The sequence below is a fragment of the Papilio xuthus genome, unplaced genomic scaffold, assembly GCF_000836235.2.
Source record: "Papilio xuthus unplaced genomic scaffold, Pxut_1.1 DF827597.1, whole genome shotgun sequence".
In the NCBI taxonomy this organism is placed as follows: Eukaryota; Metazoa; Arthropoda; class Insecta; order Lepidoptera; family Papilionidae; genus Papilio; species Papilio xuthus.
Window position 1 is genome coordinate 3316617 of NW_013531052.1, and position 20266 is coordinate 3336882.

A 20266-nucleotide genomic window follows, 5' to 3' on the forward strand; every position below is an offset into this window, starting at 1 on the left:
GATATTGAAAAAGAGAGTTTTAAAAAGTATGTAAAATAGCTGGAACTATTCTTTCGTGTTAAAAGAGTCATTTAACAACGCTTAAATCAAAATAAAAATGTCTATTATTAATAGTAATGTTTTGATGATGTATGTTATTTGTGCACGATGCAGTTGCCTTGAACTTGTTAATAATAACCTATTTCATATGCCGACATATATAATAATCGTACATCGTACACGACTGCATAGTGCTTATTTAGCCTTTGTCATAGTCGGTTATTTCATCTTTCTGCATATAATTTGTTTTAAAATGCTGTCCCGTAATAAATTTATAGTTTTTCTATTTGTGATATTAACTTGTCATGAGCAATGTTATTCCAAAATACGTAAGTTTACATTTTTTTTGGTAATAATTCATTTACACTATTAATAATTCATTCTAATAATCATTTTAACTTATTCAAAATTTAATTATATTCTTAATGTTTTTTCCGGTTTCGTAAATGTCATTTTTATTTTTTAAATAAACAAAAACAGTTACGCCCATGCCCGTAGCTCAAAGGACCCAAGAACAGGAACCACGGATTTTCATTGTTGCGATTTGGCATCCCTGGTTTCCTAAATGACTGACTACCTGTCCCTTTGATTAAATAAAACTTAATTAGTAGACTATGCGTTCTTCTAGACTAAGTGCTACTTCTATCCCAATTTTCAGCGGTAGCCATGCAGCCGATCCAAACAATCGTATTTATAACATTAGCAAGAAGTCGGATATAAAAAATTAATTAAAACAACATTTTATGTATGCATCTTGAAAAAAAATATTAAATTAAATTAGCCTTATTTATTATTGTATAATATTAATGCAATTAAATTAAATAAATTCGTTTGTACCGGTACCGAATTCTAGAAGTTATATGTGGATTCTAAAAAGTAAGAAATAACTCAATTTAATTTAAACGAAAATTGCAACATGTTATTGAATTGCATTGTAAACATATATGTACACCACAGAGGACTGAATTTTAGGGTCAGGGTCGACAAATCACATATAATTTAATAGCATGGCTTCTTCCACTGTGAACCATAGACACTTGAGTAGTCTAACGCCGTTCTTAACATCATTTCAAGCTGTCTATCTTAATATAATTGACAATTGGGTACTATATTGTCGTTCGCGACTTCGTCCGTTTGTAGTAAGAAAATTGAGGTAACCTACTCCAGTGTCAATATAATAATTTGTCCTTTCACACATTTTACGATCCCAATGAAGGCAATATCTGATGAAAAAATTGTATAACCGTACTAACAAGTTATTGGTACTTAGTAATTGTTGTGTAGGAAGCAATGGTTCATTATCTACTTGATTGCAGGAGCGATAATGTTATAGGATACGTAGTGAACGATTAAGTACATGCCATATTATTCGGTCATAACTAGCCTACGGAAATTCACTTGTAATCACGACTATTGAAGATTTATCAACCAAATTCTCATTAAAATTACTCACAACAAAAACTACACTATCTACCATGGGTTTGTGAATTCAAAATCTCCGTATAAAATATATTGTTATCTCTGTTTCATCTAAGATGAAAGACAAGGGTGACAATGTATTTTATCCAGAGAATTTGGTATCGGAAATGCATACAGCGTATGACGATATATTTTATACAGTGATTTTGGCGTCAAAAACTCACGATTAGTGAGCGCTTAATGACACCGTTTGTCAGTTAAATATTTTTTGTCGTAGCGGAGTACATCCAAGTATGCAAGCGTGATCAGGACACCGTGAACGAGTGCGTTCGCGACTCCATTGAGAAGCTGCGACCAAAGCTGGTGGAGGGCATTCCCGAGCTCAATGTGCCTAGTCTTGACCCCTTCTATATTCATGAGGTATTTATAAATATATACATTTAAAGTAATAATTCCACATGACGGAAATAGCGTAACTTAAGGTTGGAAGTTGATTAAAATACACGGACATTGGTTTTGTGTTCGATTCCCGCCAATCGCCAAGCCTAGTAGAGGTTAGTTGGAATGATTGCATGAAGTATTAGCAAATTTCAAATGAACTAAATAACAATGGACCTTGCCTAAAGGGACACCTTTTATTAACATATTTTAGTGAATTATTCGTTTTTTTAATACTTTATTTTATATCATATTATAGATTTAAGACTATATGTAATTATAGAAATAAGGATGTATATTTTAAATTGCTTATATAGAAATTAAATCGAGGTAAATAACAATTAACATAAATTAAAGTGTGAATTATTGTCACATTCTTTTAACTTTAACATTAGATTTTAACAGTGATAGACGCCGACAACAATACAGTGTAAAATACTAAAAAAATCTAGTAAATAAGACTATAAATAGATTTTTTTCTTAATGTAGTTATAATTGAGTAGTTACTTATTGGAAAAGAAATATATGTACTACGTAACCACGATAATTACCGAAACAATTTTGGAAATTTACTTAACTATTAGATTCAATATTTCAGATTCTTTTTTGTTTCTATATTTGTTTTTGATTTAGAATGAAATTTAAAGAATAATTATATTTTAAAAACTTAATACTCATAATTAATCATTTAAAAATTTTCCGCACGAATCGTAAACATATAGAAACAATGATTAACTGGTTGAAAGCAATATGGCGTGACTATGTTGTGTTTATACAAAGAATTATTTATAAGTCGTTTGAAACATTGAATATTTATTATGTGGATTTCAATTGATCACAGCTTCCTTGCTATAAGTCTTATTTCCCACCTGAGCTTAAATAGCATTCATTTAATTACGTAAACGGTAAAACAAATGAATTGTTCATTTTATATACAAAAAATACGATGATTACTTTTCTAATAATCTCGAAAACAACTACAGAAATGGTTAACCTAAATACAATATCACAATCAATATTTTATGAAAATAAAATTTGTGATTTTTTTTGGCAGATAGCCCCACCAGTGGGAAGCAACAGCCGAGCATTCCAGGCTGTGGGTAAGGACATCAAAGTTTCTGGAGCTGGCAACTTTAGCCTGAAACATGTCGAGTAAGTGCGAAATACATTTTCACCGTGCCAACGGATATCATGTTAAATAATTGCCGTCTTTTCTTTAACTCTGTAATTGCATGATGTTATCTCATAATTTTTAAATTACTATAATTCACGGTCATCAAGGCAATTTGCCTTAAAATTATCTTGTCATTCAATCTTTTAAGTGCATTTACACTGTCAAAATAAAAACATGTACCTACTTTACTCATTTTCTTTGAAAAAACAGAGACATTGTTTCTCGTACCGGTGTTTCGCAGTGGAAACTCACGGTACTTTTAAATTATAGAAATTAACGCCATCTATTGTTAAATGTAAGCTTTAAAATATTTTTGCTTCGCTGTTAATCTCAGTTTTACACGAGATGTGTCTATAATTATTTTGCCATCTTTTATTCAATTTTCGTAATGACCGTATTGTATTTTTTTTCCAGGGTTGATCTAGAAAATTTAACGTTCCGTGCCCGTGTACGATTCCCGCGGTTGCATTTCGAAGGGAAATACAAAGTGGACATACAATTCTTGCTTCTGCCCATCCGCGGAGAGGGGACACTCGTTGCAGATGCAAGTTAGTTACCATTTCTTCTTTAAATCCTTTCACGACGCTTAACCTTAAAGGAGTGAGCAGTAAACATAAGTTGAATTGTTCAAAGTGTTCCCTTATTCAGTATTTTTTTTAAATGGAATACGGTGTCAAATGAGCAAGCGAATTATTTGATGTTAGGAGACCACTGTCAAAAGGCATCTGCAACTGTCATCTGTTCTTAAATGTATTAAAAAGAAATTTAAACTGTTTTTAGTATTTATGTTTTAATCGTACAGAAATACAAAATTAATTATTTTTGTTTTCAGTTAAATGTAACGTTGATGCGTTTATGAAAATCAAAATAGTGGAGAGAGATGGCGTCGAATACATTGAGTTTACAAGCATCGACACAGATATTACTATAAGGGACTATAAGATCAAACTCCAAGGACTTTTCAATGGAGATAAAGCTTTGGGTAAGGACCAGTTATTTTCAGAAGCAATAAAATATAAATTAGAAGATATAAATTAGATTCCTACTAAGAATCAACAAAAGTAGTGTATTTAATTGGAAAAAAAGAACCATAATTTGACCTTGCAAGTATGATTTTTTAATCTCAAATAATTTCGTACGTTGACAAATATTTATTTATTTTAGTATGGAAACTTAGTAAGGAATACTTAAAATTTTACGTATAACGTACTTATGGGACGAAATTTTTTAATTTCTTTTTTTAGAAGATGCAACAAATATGGCGTTGAATGAAAACAAAGCTGAACTGCTGAAAGCGGCTAAACCATTCGCTGAGAAAGGCGTGTCTACTATTATTCTGGACGCGGCCAATAAAGTAACGAAGGATATACCTTACGATGAGTTGTTTCCTAAACCGTAAATTTGTAATTTTTATGTTCGTAATATAAATTTTATACCTTGTATTACATATTTCTAATAAATAAAAAAAAGTTTTGTGATATTTCTTGATATTTTTGTTGAAAGATGAGATTACCGATTATTATTAAGGAATTAATCGTTTACTGAATATCCATTAAATCATATTTCGTATAATTATTTGTATATTTATTTGTAATTAAATTAAAATTAAATTATCATTTAGCCTTAAGTTAATTGAACTAATGTAATATTTAATTTTTTTGCTGGCGTTATAGTTTAAAAAATATATGTTTTGAATTCATTTTTGATACAATGTAGTTTTTGGGTTCCGTACCTCATAGGAAAAAAACGGAACCCTTATCGGATCACTTTGTTGTCCGTCCGTCCGTCTGTCAAGACCCTTTTTCTCAAAAACGCGTGAAGGTAACAAGCTGGAATTTATTTTAATATTATACTTTTTTGTTTTACTGTAGAATACTTGGTGGTTACAAAAGGAGTTTTTATAAATAAAATCCTGGCATAATATATCCCGAGGTCATTTTAAAAGAGAAAAGATATCTGTCAAAAGTTGACAGCTATTTTTCTTATAAATTAAAATTCTCTGTACGATCTTACTGGAATTAATTTATACTTCGTTCACTGAAAGCTAATATAATATTCAAGGTAAAAATATTGGCCAATTTTGTTAATGGTTACTTACTTGTTGATTGTAAGACAATATGTTGCAACAATGTTTGCTTGCAGTTTTATTATATTGCTAAGTTATATTTGTACAGTTATTATTTATATATATGTAACATTGGCGTTGCATTTTTTAGGCGGAGTACCAGAGTATACTTTGTTTTATCTATAGTAAAATCTGCAAGAGCGTCGGTGGCTCAGGGGTCAAGCACTTGACTTGTAATCTGCAGGTCCTGGGTTCGAATCCCACTATGTACCAATGTGTTTTTCGATTTCTAATTTATATATGTACATTTATACGACGTTCTTACTGTGAAGAAAAACATCGTGATGCAACCTACATATATTTCAGAAGAAATTCAAAGATATGTGTGAAGTCAACCAACCCGCACTTGGCCAGCGTGGTTGACTATGGCCTAATCACCCTTAACTTAGGGTAGGCTCCGAGCCCCTCTGTGGGGACTTAGTGAGCTGATGATGATGATGAAAATCTGCAAACGAGAAATCGGTTTATACAATGAGAAGTGACCATACACACATAGATATCTCAAACAACAGCAATAACTCTCCAATATGATGTAATTAAACTGAGATATGAAACCTTGAGTTTAATAAATTAAGAGGTTACTAAGGGCCTTTTGCACCTTTACAAACACTTTGAGCCACCATAAGGTGTCAGTTATACCAAGAGATTCAAAATGACAAAGAATTAAATATCTTACTATTATTATAAATTCAAAAGTTTAGACGGATGGACGGATATTTGTTAGAAGGTATCTTCGAAAAAGGTCAACAGATCTTGATTAGATTTGGCGCAGATGTATAACATAGACTGGAAGGAGTCATAGGTTACTCGCGTGGTATTAAAAAATAGACTATTAAGTCTATTTTTTAATACCACGGCGTCGCCGGCGACAGCTAGTTACTTAATATTATTAATTAATTTTATGTCATAGTATGACGTTATTTGCCATTTACGTGCTGTTTTATTAAATTAAAGTACACGATGAGAGTAATTGGCAAAAATGTGGTAATAGCTGTTGGAATGTCGACGTTAGGTGAGTTTCCTACGGAACAGGCGGTGGCGAGCGGCGGCGGTGAAGCAACCGGCTGGTCAAGGCGACCTGCGTTGCCGACACACCGCCATGCCGGCAAGTCAAAACACTGCTACACCGCCATATCGTCACATCGCTATACCAACACGATAAAGCTCGGAGCTGAAGAGTTCCGTTGTGTTCCATTGGAGATATTAAAATATTTGCCCTCGAAACTTCGAAAGTGATCTTCATCTGTTTTTCTCTCTCAGCACGATATATTTACCATGTAACATACCAAAACATACGTCGATAATTTATCATGTGCTTTTTAACAACCCAAACAACGTGAAAAAACAGTTGAAAACTTGATTATGCGTATATTCTTTAAACAAGTTAATAATGCTACATAATCTGATTTACTTAAAAACATAAAATACATATATAGTGCAGATATGGGTTGTATTTTGCTTGTAAATAAATTAGATAATTTCGATGATAATCCAATTTGTTTTACTTCTGTAACATTTATCAGGAAAAAAACTATTGTTAGTTTTTTAATCCGAGCTTAGTATTTGCGAAAACATTTTACGTAAAGGCCATCGTTTCAGGTCAGGGATGTTTAGACCGAGAGAGTGCTTTTTTATCACGATGAGGAAACAAGAGAGATAGCTTGTTAATTTTTATGTGACAGACGTTTTATCTTAAATTTAAAGGATAAAAATATAATAGCTATTAACGACAATGGAAATATTATCTTTAAAACTATTAAAATACCATTAATTAGACGAAGCAAATGAAAACATAATTCAATAAATAATTTCTTTTAAAACTTTCCGTTTGTTGTAAGTCCATTCTTTAGAAGTAAATTAAGAAAAAAATCATAATATATGTAGATTAAAAATATATTGAGGATTATGGGAACTCCAATTAAAATATACATATAAAGAAAAAAAAAACTGAAAAAGTTATTTTACTGTATTTAACTTTTGCATTATAGCATAAATTACAATCACCTCCTTTAAGTTGCAGTACAAAGTAATTGCTATTTCATGTTCAGGCGCTAAAATAAGCATTTAACATACAAAACACATAATTAAGAGTTTGTAATGTACGTTCAAGTTTCATGAAGCAAAGGAGGTTGGTACAGAGCGGAAGCGCAGCACGTGAGCTACACCGGCATTGCACCGGCGTTGCTGCGGGCACGTTTCCAGGACATGTCGCTTCCTTCCATACACTGCAATGTGCGGATCTCAGTAATCAGGATATCTAATACATTATTTCATGACGTAGGACTTAAACAATGGATTAATTAATAAAGTAAGGCGAAGGCATTGATGAAATTATTTGCACTGGGCCAAACATTTCATCAATGTCTTCGCCATGATTTAACTGGGGAAATTTCGCAGTTGCAATTCGTAATTAAAAGAAGTAAAACTTTTTATTTTGTTGAGAAATACTATTAATTTTTAGAAGTTTAGCTTGAGTAAAGTATTTAAGATTGATTACTGCGTAAATCAGTGCGTACGTATAAAAGAAATTGCAAAGTCACTGCCCTAAATCTTAAGCCATTGAGGTGCCAATGAACCGAATCGCAAATATTGATATCGCAATCGATTCAAGGAGCGATCCAGAATAGAAGGGCTGACGACCACTCACGCGCGTCCTTAGCGCAGGCGCGGAGAGCGTGGTGGAGCCCGCGGCTGGTCGTAGCTGGCTCTTGTATCAGTGGCAGCCGACATCGCGCCCCGGCTGGCCGGTCCCTCGTAACATATTATTCACGCGTTTGTGCAACTTTAAACATGTTATCGACAGTGCTACTTATAGCTTTACCTTTGGTTACCGCTGAAATACGTAAGTTATATATGTATGACTTTTATGTACGTTTGCATGTTTACATGTTTGTATGTTTATTTGCAAATTATTTCATAAAAATCTAATAGAACAATTAAGAGTTGTATGTAATTTTTGTCATTGAAATTGATAGAAAAATGATCTTAAAGTGAAACCAAAAATACGACATTTTGGATACGTCTCGGATAGAGTATAAGATTTCAACGCGTCACGATAATATTTTACTTTAAAAACTGTATTTTATTTGCCGTGGCATGAATCTCATGAAAAATCAGTACGTATTTCTTTATGTTTTTTGAAAATGTGTAATTAATTTTTCACGTGCATGATTTTTTTATGAGATACAGATATTCCTTTTTAGTGACGTTTGACATAGTTTAATGGCAAATATTATTTTTTTCTTTGCATAAATTGGCGTATGTAAAAATAAAATAGATTGGTTAAAATTTTCCGACAATATAATTGTAATTCGACTGAAGTTTAAAAGAAAAACATTATAACTACACTATGGAAGAGTTTACGGCGAAACCAGAATCGGTTGGTAGCAAAATATTGACAAACAATTGCGACAGGTTGACTATCGCGACGTTTAAGTAATACCATGAAAGACAAAATAATAGCTTAGTTTTGCTCGTCAACGGAGCGCTCAATACGTAGTTCCAAAATAACCGCAGAGGGCATAAAAACAAGAAGATTTCAATATATAACTTTATAGGAAATTTTACTGCTATTACTACCGTATTCAATTCAAACACAATGGCCACCGACAGGATCGTTTGCTAATTCCTTAATTAATAAGGAGTTATGTATCAGAATTAATCTATCGATCATTAAACTATCACACTTTTCAATTTTGAAGACGATATGATGTATTTAATTTAATCATATCCTGAAAATTGTCTTTTAGCATCAAAAACGATGCAGCTATAAAAACTGTTTAGTACAGTAATAAAAAAATTATTAGATTTAAATCAAAAATTAGAACCAGACCTTCAGTAACATTTCTGTATGTACTATACGATAATGCTTATTTACTTACTATAATATATACATGTATATATATAAAATTAGCTGTAGTTAGACCCTACGATGCCATAATAAAAACACTTCCTTTTAATAGTCCAGCTGACCTATCTAGTATTATATATTTTTACATAGATGGTATATAACTCAGTATAAGATCCGAATTCTCTTGAAATAACTTTTCTCTGACGACATTCATGGAGATCTTGTTAATAGGATCCAATTACGTGATACGTATTATCCGAAGCCAATGATATGAATCCTGATATGTGCGTGAAAGGCTGTAGATCTCTTCCACGTGCGGCGTTTGTTCAATCCGGAAGTTTTAATACAGCATTTTCGATTACTATTTTATTTATACGAGTACGTTTGCTGGTTGGTAGTAGAGGCCCTTTCAAATTATAAAAAAATTAAATTAAAAATATGCTCAAATACCACTGGCTTTAGTATTTTATGGTTAACTAGCTGTCGCCCGAGACTCTGTTTGTGCGGAATTAAAAAAAACTATTGGTCGCTGCGTAATGTTATGTAGCCTAAAGCCATCCTCTATAAATGGACTATAAACATAAATAGATTTTTTCAAATCGGACTAGTAGTTCCTGGGATAAGCGCGTTTAAACAAACTCTTCCGCTTTATAAAATTTTATGGATAATTGATTTTCACCATTTTGGTGACGATTGGCTGAGGGTTGCGTTTGGTAACGGTTGTGACTGTTATTAACAAATAAAACATTCTAACCGTTGATTTCTGAGACTAAAATCTCTGTATAAAACATATCATCGTCCCTGTCATTACCTTTGACAAAACAGAGTTCGTGCACTATGGTCGGTGCTTCTATGGTCTTACTAGACCACAGTTAGCAGTAGTAGTGCACGAGTCCTAAATAAAAAAAATTGTGAGAATATTTACGTATGTTGATGGTAGTCGTGTACAGTATTTGACCTTGGTCTAAATTTTCTAGATTGTTTGTCTTTATTTTTCAATGTAAGCCTAGCTGAGGTCAATTGTGTTTATCTTTTTATGTTTAAACTTTAACGCAATTTTAAATGGACACACGATTCAGCAATTATATGTTAAAAACTCTCCATCATTCTTCCATCGGAAGGTTAGACGGATAATTTCCTTTTTTATTTACGTATCTCATATTTAATCGAAAAGATTTAAATCGTTGTTTACATAGAAAAAAATATTCAGCACGTTTTAATCGACCAAAGTATTAAAATTTGTGCAGCGCCCTTACCGGGCATAAAGTACACCAACAAATCTCATACATGACATATTTTGTCGGTAACCGCACGATTGCGCGTGTCGTAAATATTTGTGATAGATACTAGGTCCCCTGACTAAATAGGCAAATATAACATTCTGTCATTCTTGTAACCATTTATAAAGTTGGGATTGAATCCTAACTTTTATTTTATAAATTATAATAATGTTGTTACAGCCAAGAATAGTTCTAAAGAATTCCATTTAGCTGTCATCCAGCTGTTGTATCTATTTACAACGTGAATCGTGATTACGTTAATGTAAATCTATGATATAATCAATACCCGACTGGTCTTGTTCTCATTCAGCGAAAGTGGGAACCCTGGGAAAACTGGTTTGCTTGTATTCTACTAGTATTATGTAAACATAACAAGTTGATCGAATTTAATTTATTTGTTGTTGAGTAAGGTATGCTTTGAAGGTTATTAAAGTTGTGATGAATTTATAATATTAAATCAATCAGTAATATACATCGTAAAACTAATCATATGGGAACTCGTGATTGTAGTACAGTAGCTTTGATATTTTATTGCATAGATAAGAGAGGTACTATGAACTGATGATATGCAGGTATAACATTATGCGCAAATTTGCTTTTGTACTTATAGTTTGTTAATTATAATTGAAAACTTTATTTTATTAATTAATAAATAAATAAAATTAATTATGGATAATAAATTATAATATAAATAGTGTTCAGTAATGATACTTACGAATTATTTTTTTTATTTCAGCTTCCTACATCAAAGTATGCCAGCGAAATGATCCTAATGTGGATAAATGCATCATGAATTCCGTAGAAGAACTGCGGCCAAAGATGATTAAGGTAAAATACACTATGATTATTAGATAATAATATTTTATTTTAGTTTGTTCGTTAATTACAAGGCTATGTAATATAATATCTACGTGGTTATGTTGGTTATCTTCTTATTTAGAAACATTTCCATAGAACTGTTTAGGACGTTTTAAAGACTCGTGTGCTTGCGTTTTATGTGCCAGTATTATCTGGTTTTTTATCAACGGCAGAAGCATCAGTTCCAGGATTAGCGCTTGTATCGGGTAACGGTGCAGGATTATCATTGCCAGGGCTTGCTGGTTGACTTGAATCATTTGTCGTTGTACCGCTCGCGTCTGCAGGAACTGCTGTATTGCCTGAATCCTTTTCAACAATCGTTGTAGTAGATTGAGTGTCATCTGTTTTTGAAAGCGTTGATGTACCATTTTCGTTTTTATCCTCACCTTCACTGGCTGATGTACTATTAGCATTAGCTGTAGAAATGTCTTCGCTCAGTACATATACATCTTCTACATGGGATTTACTGCCATCTAGTTTATTGATCTCTTCCTCATCAATAGCAGCTAGTATATCGCTTTGTGATAGTGCAGTACCGGAGGCAACTGCAGCTGATGAGTTTCCATTGTCACCCGACTTCGCTGTAGCACCACTCTGGCTAGCTGCTGATGTTTTATCATATATTCCAACAATTGTACCATCTACTTTCGCAGCCGAAGTATCATCATAAGAACTGTCTGCATCAGCAATACTTTCATTGAATCTCTTAGTTCCTTTAATATCAATGATGATGTTTGTTTTTCTTGCATGAATATTTGTAGTCGACTGAGAGTTTTTGGTGTAAACACATTTTGTGCACGTCATTCCCTGACATTTCATACATCCAGATCCCGAAGGATTGTAAGGGAATGGTACGAATTGTACAGGATCTATTTCTTTTGGATACTTTACGGCCACATTTGTTTTCTGTGGTATTCTTATTTGTATAAAAGTTGTTCTTTTATTACATTCGCTCGCTTGAAGCTCCAGAACCTGAAAAAAAACATAAATACTTGTCTATGACATCGCTGTATGTATTATAAGTATGGACTGTTTTTTTGCTTAGCGGGTAAAGTAAAAAAAGTAAAACTTACTATTTAAAAAAAAAAAAAATTTTACGAAATCGAAGTAATAATTTGTTAAAAAATATTTTTGTTTTACAACTAAACCTTACCTGCAAGAAAAGCGCCAAGGTAACACACAGTGCCACTTGATGTCGGCCCATATTTAGAGCAAACAATCTCATACGAAATGCAATCCATTCCTTATATACAAAGCAGTTGAAGCGCTCAGCTCCTCGTCATTGCTCTTTAATTCATTGTTAATTTTCTTATCGACACCCGTGAAGGCACGTATTCCTTTATTAATTTTAAAGCTTGCAGATAAAAATTTGAAGTGGTTCAAGGGAACTTAAGCGTTAAGTACTAAATAATAAAGGTATTAATCCGTTGAATGAATGTCTTCATGCCAAATAATAGAAATTTGTTTTTAATAAGTCGTCATATATGACACAGTGGCAAATGACGCACATTTGTTATCTAGTTTTTGCGCCTGTGCTCTAGTTTAAATAAATTTAAAAATATTTTAATGAATCTAAAACTGCAAAATAGCTAAAAAGATTGTCATCATCTTACTAATGTTATAAATGCGAATGTTAGGATGGATAGATGGATGCATGATTGTTTGTTGTTGTCTCTAGAACAGCTGCATGGATCTCGTTGAAATATGCCATGTAGAACATACTCTAGAAGAACACATAGGCTTTATTTTTTTAGTCCGCGGTCCACAAAAAGTACTTAAATAATATTCTTTTGTTTAATAAAAAAAAAGTAAAATAAATATTGTAAGCGACAGTGCTTTCAAAACATTCGAGGATAATACTGTTGTTGCAAAATGCGATTCATATAACATGCGTTTAGTTTCTGCGCGTAAATTGCCATAATAGGATATCCTAATACCTTTCATTTGTAATTACAAATGGCGTTGTTACAAAAATTCATAATTAGTTTGTATTATTGGATGTTGAATATCCAATATTTCTTAAACTTGTTTATAACCAAGGTCTGTTTGAGTTATGTTTACTGTCTATGATTTATTGATATAATTATTGACTACTAGCTATCGCCCGTGACTCTGTCCGTGCAGGATTAAAAAATAGATAGCAGCCGATTCTTAGACCTACTAAATATGTGTATAGAATTTCATAAAAATCGGTTAAGCTGTTTTGAAGGAGACTAACTAACATTGCGACGCGAGAATTTTATATGTAAGGCTAGTTGTCGCTCACGACACCGTCCGCGCGGTAATAAAAAAAAACTTAATAGCCTATCTGTTCTCCTAGACTAAGTTCTACATCTGTGCAAAATTTCATCAAGGTCCGTTGAGCCGTTTCGGAGATACCTTTAAACAAACATCCATCCAAGATTGATGGATCTCCATCTATACTTTCGCATTATTATTAAATAAGATGTCATTGGTTGAAATATCATTTAATAGTAAATAAAAGTCGCATTGTATAACTGTAAATAATGACGTGTCATATTTTGTACGATTTTTTGCGTATATCGTAAGAAATGTATGTCAATGTCAAAGAAGTTTCGTAACGATCAGAGATCAGAGAGAGATTGTATGTCAAGTTGCTTGAAGATAGAAATGTCAACAACAAGCGAAGATATATAATAATAGAAGGTCTAGCACGAAAATTTTCGAGACAGTGTTCGTAGTGTCACCGAAAAAAAACTAGATTCGTACTTCTACAAATTTTGATAAATTTAGTCTATGACGTTACGAATACTTCCTCGCAAATTATCTTGGTAGGCTCCGATTACTCTGAATTAATATTTGTTTTATCCCATTTATTCTCTTTGCCAAAACAGAAACATAAAATACACTGCATTCAAAACTCACAGATATAATAATCTGTATCACAAATACATCCTTCGTTTCTTTGTCTCGTATTTACGATCTGCATATTGTAAACGAAGCTTAAAGCATCATTTCAACATCGACCCACTGACCATTTTGTTACCAAAGAGCTTACGTTCTCGATAGCTTTTGAAATTGTGTTTTCAGAGAAAGATTTTGCGACGACTAGGTTCTGAGAATTCTCAGACGTTTTTCATTTGTCTATCTCTATTTCACAAATGCCGGCAATGCATCTGCAGTTTCTCTGTTGCGGATATACATATAGGGGAAGCGATGATCGCTGTTTCCATTGCTCTTTTGCCCTTGACGTCAAAAAACACTATTAAATATACTTTTAACACGATCTTCGAGTTTGTGTGGCTGATAAGCGATTCTAATAAATTTCAGGGTATTCCCGAATTGGACGTGCCTGGTATAGAGCCGCTCAGCCTCGGCCAGATCGCACTTGCGCGGGGTCCGCAGGGCGCCAAACTCACTGCGGTCGTCAATGACGTCAAAGTGCGAGGTCCCAGTAACTTCATCATTGAGGAGCTAAAGTAAGTGTGATCTTAATTAAATAAAAAAAAATAAAATTAAATAAAACTAAAATTGAAAGTCAATCCTATTTAATTACAATATAAGTGTCGTTAATAGTCGTTATCCTTTCAAGATTTTTGAAATTGGGAGAGTAAATTTAGGAATAAAAATGCAAAACAAGTAACTTAAATCACGTGGTTTAATTTATTAATTACTTATGTCTCTCTCTCTCTCTCTCTCTTTCTCTCTCTCTCTCTCTGCCTAGCTTGCATCCCACATAGTGGTGGGTTCAGCTTTCCTAACCCGTCTCTTCCACTTCGCTCTGTCCATGACATCTTCTTCTGAAATTTGGCACTCACTCGTGTCTTTCAAAACGACCTCTTTCCATCTAATTACTTATGTCATTTTATAAATAAAATTTTCAATGAAAAACAAATACGTTTTAATTTTTTCGTCCAGTGTGCACTCAGTATTATTTGTATCAAGTACAGTACATACGTGTTACAAATACGTGTGACAAATTCCGATATCTAATTTGCGGGCACTACGTGAGAATTGGTCAATTGTTATAATAAAACAACAATACATAATTAACGGAAAACAATAACAATTACCTGCGAAAAAAAATATTTTAGCAAAAAGCAAATATATTTTTTATAATTTAAAACAATTTATTTTTGTACTATATCTCGTAATATAGACTCATAGTGGCAACAAATATCCCGGTTTTTAGTTAGGGTTATTTTATATTTCTGTAATTCTTGTTCAAGTAAGAAATTCATATAACTTCTATTGTCCTACCACATAACCTACTCGTATCTAATTCTTTGCACGTATGTTGTGTAGGCAGCCGTATAATCCACCTTCGATAAATCATTTATACCTATCGTATATTCGACAGATTAAAACATCATTTATATGCAACTGTCATTTTTACCTTGAAAATGTAGAGAATACTAATTGCGACAAAATTGTCATCAGATTATTTTCAAGTAACAACAAGAGTATTACGAATTATTCAAGATGTGTGCCTTTAATAATTTTATTATTATTAGTTTCTTTATTTATTAACCTTATTTTTAATATATTACATTTCTTATATAAAATATAAAATTATACAAAATATATTATATTAAAAATAGAGCACCACCGGCTGCGGAATCCCATGGCTTAAACGACCAGTGGTCAGGGCTGCAGAGACAGGAACCTTATTATTATTATTTATAACGAATCAGCATTTAGTGTTGTTTGTACTTTAAACTTTATGCAATATATTTTAGATTTTATTTAATCTAAAACTGTATCATTTCAATTTTACACTTTAGATTATATAATGTTTAAAATTCACAATTACTCTTTTTAAATGAATAGAAGCCAGTTTAAATATTATATATAATGCGAAAACAAAATCACTCATGTGTCGCAACGGTTTGTTTACCATATGTCTAAGCTTGGTTCATGACGTTTTGGATATGTCAAAATCGACCAGCTCTTACTGCTAGAGCCATCTACTGACAAACAGCGAGAACTTAGTTGCGCATTGTTGCGCAAAATTATTTATCCAAAAGATTGTAGCTGTGTTTCATTCCTTACGAAAATTAACCTTCATTTTGTTTAATTTGTGTCTAGTTTTTAATCTAAAAATTGGCTAATATCAAACTGAATGAAAACTAACAGTATTTGATGTAATCATTCCAGGTCAGACCTTGACAACAATCGGTTTGACTTCAAGCTGCTCCTGCCACGGCTGGACTTCAATGGCAAGTACAAGATGGACATCCAAGTACTGTTGCTGCGTCTACAGGGTCGCGGCAATATCACTGGCTCCTTCAGTGAGTACATATTTCAAGATAATGTAATTTGATATACCATAAATGACTGATTTACTATGCTTTTTACATATAATCTTCGCTAATCAGGTAACTTTAGCATGAGTAATAGCGGAGTTCGAATTCAAGGTCGCAGTAATTCGTAAACTTAGCTATTGGCTATTCAAAGGTTGTTTACAAAGATAGTCTGAGTGTTATAAAGTATCAATTCTTATAACCCTTTCTTTTATAACATCAAGTATAATATTCTTAATTGATAAATATTGTGTTTATAATTAAAATTTTACAAAAGTTTGTGTATTTCTTTATCATCTAACGGTATTAAAATAAATTTATTAGTAAACAATTTCCATAGTAATGGTGCAACGTTTTGCTATGAAGTGAGATGTGCGAGTTATTTCGTCACAGTTTCGTCATCCCGGCCACATGCATCTCCCGGCCGGCTGTTGCGCTTGATGGCTCGCGTTCGACTTATTTCTATAACTATAAAGTGTCAGTAAACTGCATGCATAATTTGCATTTAATTGAATTTTATTACATGTTCTAATTTAAAAATATTAGAAATGTTAGCTACACCATCAAATATTCATTTTTTTCTTCGTGTGGAGTGTTGGGCGACGTCTGCAAGGGCCACCTGCTCGGCTCTATTAAGTATCGCTTGGTATTAGGTAAAGTTAGTACGCCAGTATCCAATCCTAACCAATTAATTACTATACAACGTCCCTTATTTCCGCCTATCAAGAATTAAAGTGATACGCTGAATTTTTAGAACAAATATTTTTCTCAGCCATTTATATACAACTCTATTATTTTACACTGGAAATTTTTATGTAGGAAAAATTAGAAAATACACTATAGTAAGACAGGATATAAATAACTAAATTGAAAATCGAATTTCATATGAACGATTTTCGTAGTTGTCGAATCGAAGTCGACTGGTGTTCAGTAGGTGAGGGAATGTGTGTTAATCGGACCGCTGTTACGTCGCTCTAGGTAACCGACTCTATTTTACGACGTAAGCGTTCTGTTTTTGTTTATTGCGTGTATTATAAAATCATTATCGGCCAGGTGTAAATTTCATATCGTTTTATTTGCATAGTTTACTCAGATAATAGTGGCGCCTACATTAGATTTAATTAGAATTTCGGTATTGGCCAAAATATTAAATTTATAAATTGACTTGAAAAATAATTATTAAAACTAGTGCTTGTTTTTAGGCCTGAAGAACACTTTGATATTATACTTATACTTTAAAAATAACTGAAGTAGATATACATTTAACTGAAAGTTAAAATATTTGCAATTCTGTTTATTTTTTTCAAGTATTTATTTTCGTCAACATTATTAAACACTTATTTAAACAGTTTTAAGAACTATTTTTTTTTATTCCAGAGGATTACGCTTGCAACGTGACCATGAGAGGACACAAAGAGAAGCGCGGAGACGATGAATATTTAACATTCGATCCATTCAAAGTCAAGCTTCGTGTTGGAGAATCTTCAATATACCTGACGAATCTCTTCGACGGTGATCCGATCCTGGGACCCGCTACAAACAGGGTCATCAACGAAAACTCTCAAGTATTCCTACAAGAAATAAGTCCTGTCTTAGAACGCAGCCTTGGGGAACTCTTCACGGAAATGGCGAATAAAATAACATCAAAGTTCACGTACAAAGAACTGTTTCCTTGATTCGAGTTATAGCGGTTTTTAGTTTAGATTGTGTGTGATTATATTTTTTTCTTGTAAATTGCTGGTACACATTTTAAAAGTATAAATATCGTTTTCATAGTCCCAATTTGTCTCTGCTGTGTAAGATTTTTGGTTGTAAAATGATACGTAACAGTTGTAGCAGCTGTCAGTGACTTTTCTTTGATCTTTGTCATCAGTTTAACCAAGTAGGGTGACTATAAATTGAATATTCCAAATAATTAATTTGATATTAGCATAATTTTTTGTTACAACTTTCAGTTGTTTTTGGAATAAAATTTAAATTTAATTACATCATCACAGTACTCTAAATTCCAGCATTTTAATAAATACTAGTTTTTTTTTGTATTTATTATATATTTCATATTGGTTTTGAAATTAATTATAAGTTTATTTTTAATTTTTAAATGTGATAGTAATAGTTATGAATAATGTAACCATCAACACGTTGTAAATTATGATTAAAAAAAATCTCTTAAATGACATTAGTAAGTGTAATTTAATTTCAAATTAGTTCGATTTTTTTTGTTTTTAGTCGTAGTTTAAGTTAAAGACATCTCTATGGATGTATTTTATAGATGTAATTGTTTTTTTGAATGTTTTCTATTTGTTACGATTGGAATTATATATTTTATGTTTGCATTTTTTTTTATTACAGAAGAATACTTTTAGAATACTTTGATATTGTCATTACGAAAAACTATTTAGTTGAAAAAATTGTATTATAAGATTTAATAAATAAATAGATATTTTGGAAAGTAAGTTAAATCTGATTTATTTGTATGATATGTCACCGATAATCCAGACTATATATTCTATATTAACTGACGAAATATAAGGTATTTTATAAAGTTATTACAAACAATTTGGTTGAGATAGTGGACTACGCGCATAGATAATTTTGAATTATTCAAACTTTCGTGAGACATTATACTAAACTGATATGTAAACACGGCTAAACACTCACGTATATACGTCCGGTGGCGGCACCGACTAGTTTCGAGCCCATCGGGGGCCCTTCATCAGGATGAATGGTACTGGTATTATTTTGCGGACGCGGCCCTTCGCTCACTGCGCGCCTGCGCTCTTAGGGCGCGTCTTGAGGGGGCGCGGGATGCGCCGGCGTCGTCGACGATGTTGATACCAAAGAGTCGGTGGTGTTGTTGTTCAAGTTTCAAAATAATGATTTTGAAAATCATTACTTTCATTAAAATAATTATTGAAAAAATACAAATCTTAACGCGAACGAAATCAAGGGCAAACCCCAGATTATAGAAGTACAGAATTTAATTAAAAAAAACAAATAAAACACGTAAACCAAAATTCCACACAACATTTCAATTGAGCTTATTTTAATTGTTTTTATGTATATCCAAAGGGCAAGTAGTGAACTTGTTTTTCAATTAACGAGCTGTAAAAAATATTTGATACAATTGAGCAATATTGGTAATACCAACTTTATTCTTTTTAGTTTTAGTGTATTATTTAAATGTCAAGTTTGTCTTGTACCAAATCTTGTTTGCCATGTTTGCGACAAAGGGCTGATATGTGTAATGATTTTGCAATACGTAAAGAACTTCATAGAATTATTAATGTTTATCGCAAAAAATTATTTAGATTGATTATGTAGTTTACAGTTAATATTTTATAGTTATTGTTTGATTGTTTTTAATCTACTGCAGTATTAACCAAAAAATAAATTCCAGTTTGATACCTTCACGCGTTTTTGAGAAAAAGGGTCTTGACAGACGGACAACAAAGTGATCTAAATTTTTTTCCTATGAGGTACGGAACCCTAAAAAGGCTAGCAAAGACGAATAGTTCAGTTTTGTTTGCTGTTTTATGTTCATTTGTATTTTAAAGAAATTATTACGACCTCACAAAACATAGATATTAAGTAGATATAGTAACAGTTTTTTTTTGTGTTGTGTGAAAGTAACAAAATCAAGAAAATTTTTGAAATTTAAAAGATGAAATAACTGGCTGAAATTTAAAATGGTGAAATAAAATTATGGCTTTACTACTACCTAATATTATAAATGCGAATGTTTAGATGTATGTATGGGTGGATATAAGTTTGAAGGTATCCCCAGAATGACTGCATGGATCTCGTTAAATTTTGTCA

At 32.3% G+C, this 20266-nt stretch overlaps 3 protein-coding genes across 3 annotated transcripts; 2 read left to right on the forward strand and 1 right to left on the reverse strand.

Moving 5' to 3' along the window:
* Positions 1 to 249: 249 nt before the first annotated feature.
* Positions 250 to 4617, forward strand: LOC106118233 (putative beta-carotene-binding protein). Its single transcript, NM_001312153.1, is given in 6 exon segments — positions 250 to 368; positions 1736 to 1878; positions 2951 to 3048; positions 3485 to 3618; positions 3903 to 4052; positions 4315 to 4617. Coding segments are annotated over 6 exon segments (756 nt in total). The 5' UTR covers positions 250 to 292; the 3' UTR covers positions 4470 to 4617.
* Positions 4618 to 7953: 3336 nt separating this feature from the next.
* LOC106118236 (protein takeout-like) lies at positions 7954 to 18886 on the forward strand. Its single transcript, NM_001312170.1, is given in 5 exon segments — positions 7954 to 8037; positions 11062 to 11153; positions 14475 to 14623; positions 16302 to 16435; positions 17825 to 18886. Coding segments are annotated over 5 exon segments (726 nt in total). The 5' UTR covers positions 7954 to 7985; the 3' UTR covers positions 18124 to 18886.
* On the reverse strand, positions 11170 to 12433 carry LOC106118230 (agglutinin-like protein 6). Its single transcript, XM_013312812.1, has 2 exons — positions 12337 to 12433; positions 11170 to 12155 (listed from the first exon to the last, which is right to left on the reverse strand). Exons 1-2 carry the CDS (start codon positions 12406 to 12408, stop codon positions 11319 to 11321), a joined length of 909 nt encoding a protein of 302 aa, XP_013168266.1. The 5' UTR covers positions 12409 to 12433; the 3' UTR covers positions 11170 to 11318.
* Positions 18887 to 20266: the final 1380 nt, after the last annotated feature.

Coding starts and splice junctions, on each gene's coding strand:
- LOC106118230 (XM_013312812.1), bottom strand. CDS start 12,408: ATGAGATTGTTTGCTCTAAATATGGGCCGACATCAAGTGGCACTGTGT. Junction 12,156..12,336: donor CCTTGGCGCTTTTCTTGCAG/GTAAGGTTTAGT, acceptor GTTTTTTTTCAG/GTTCTGGAGCTTCAAGCGAG.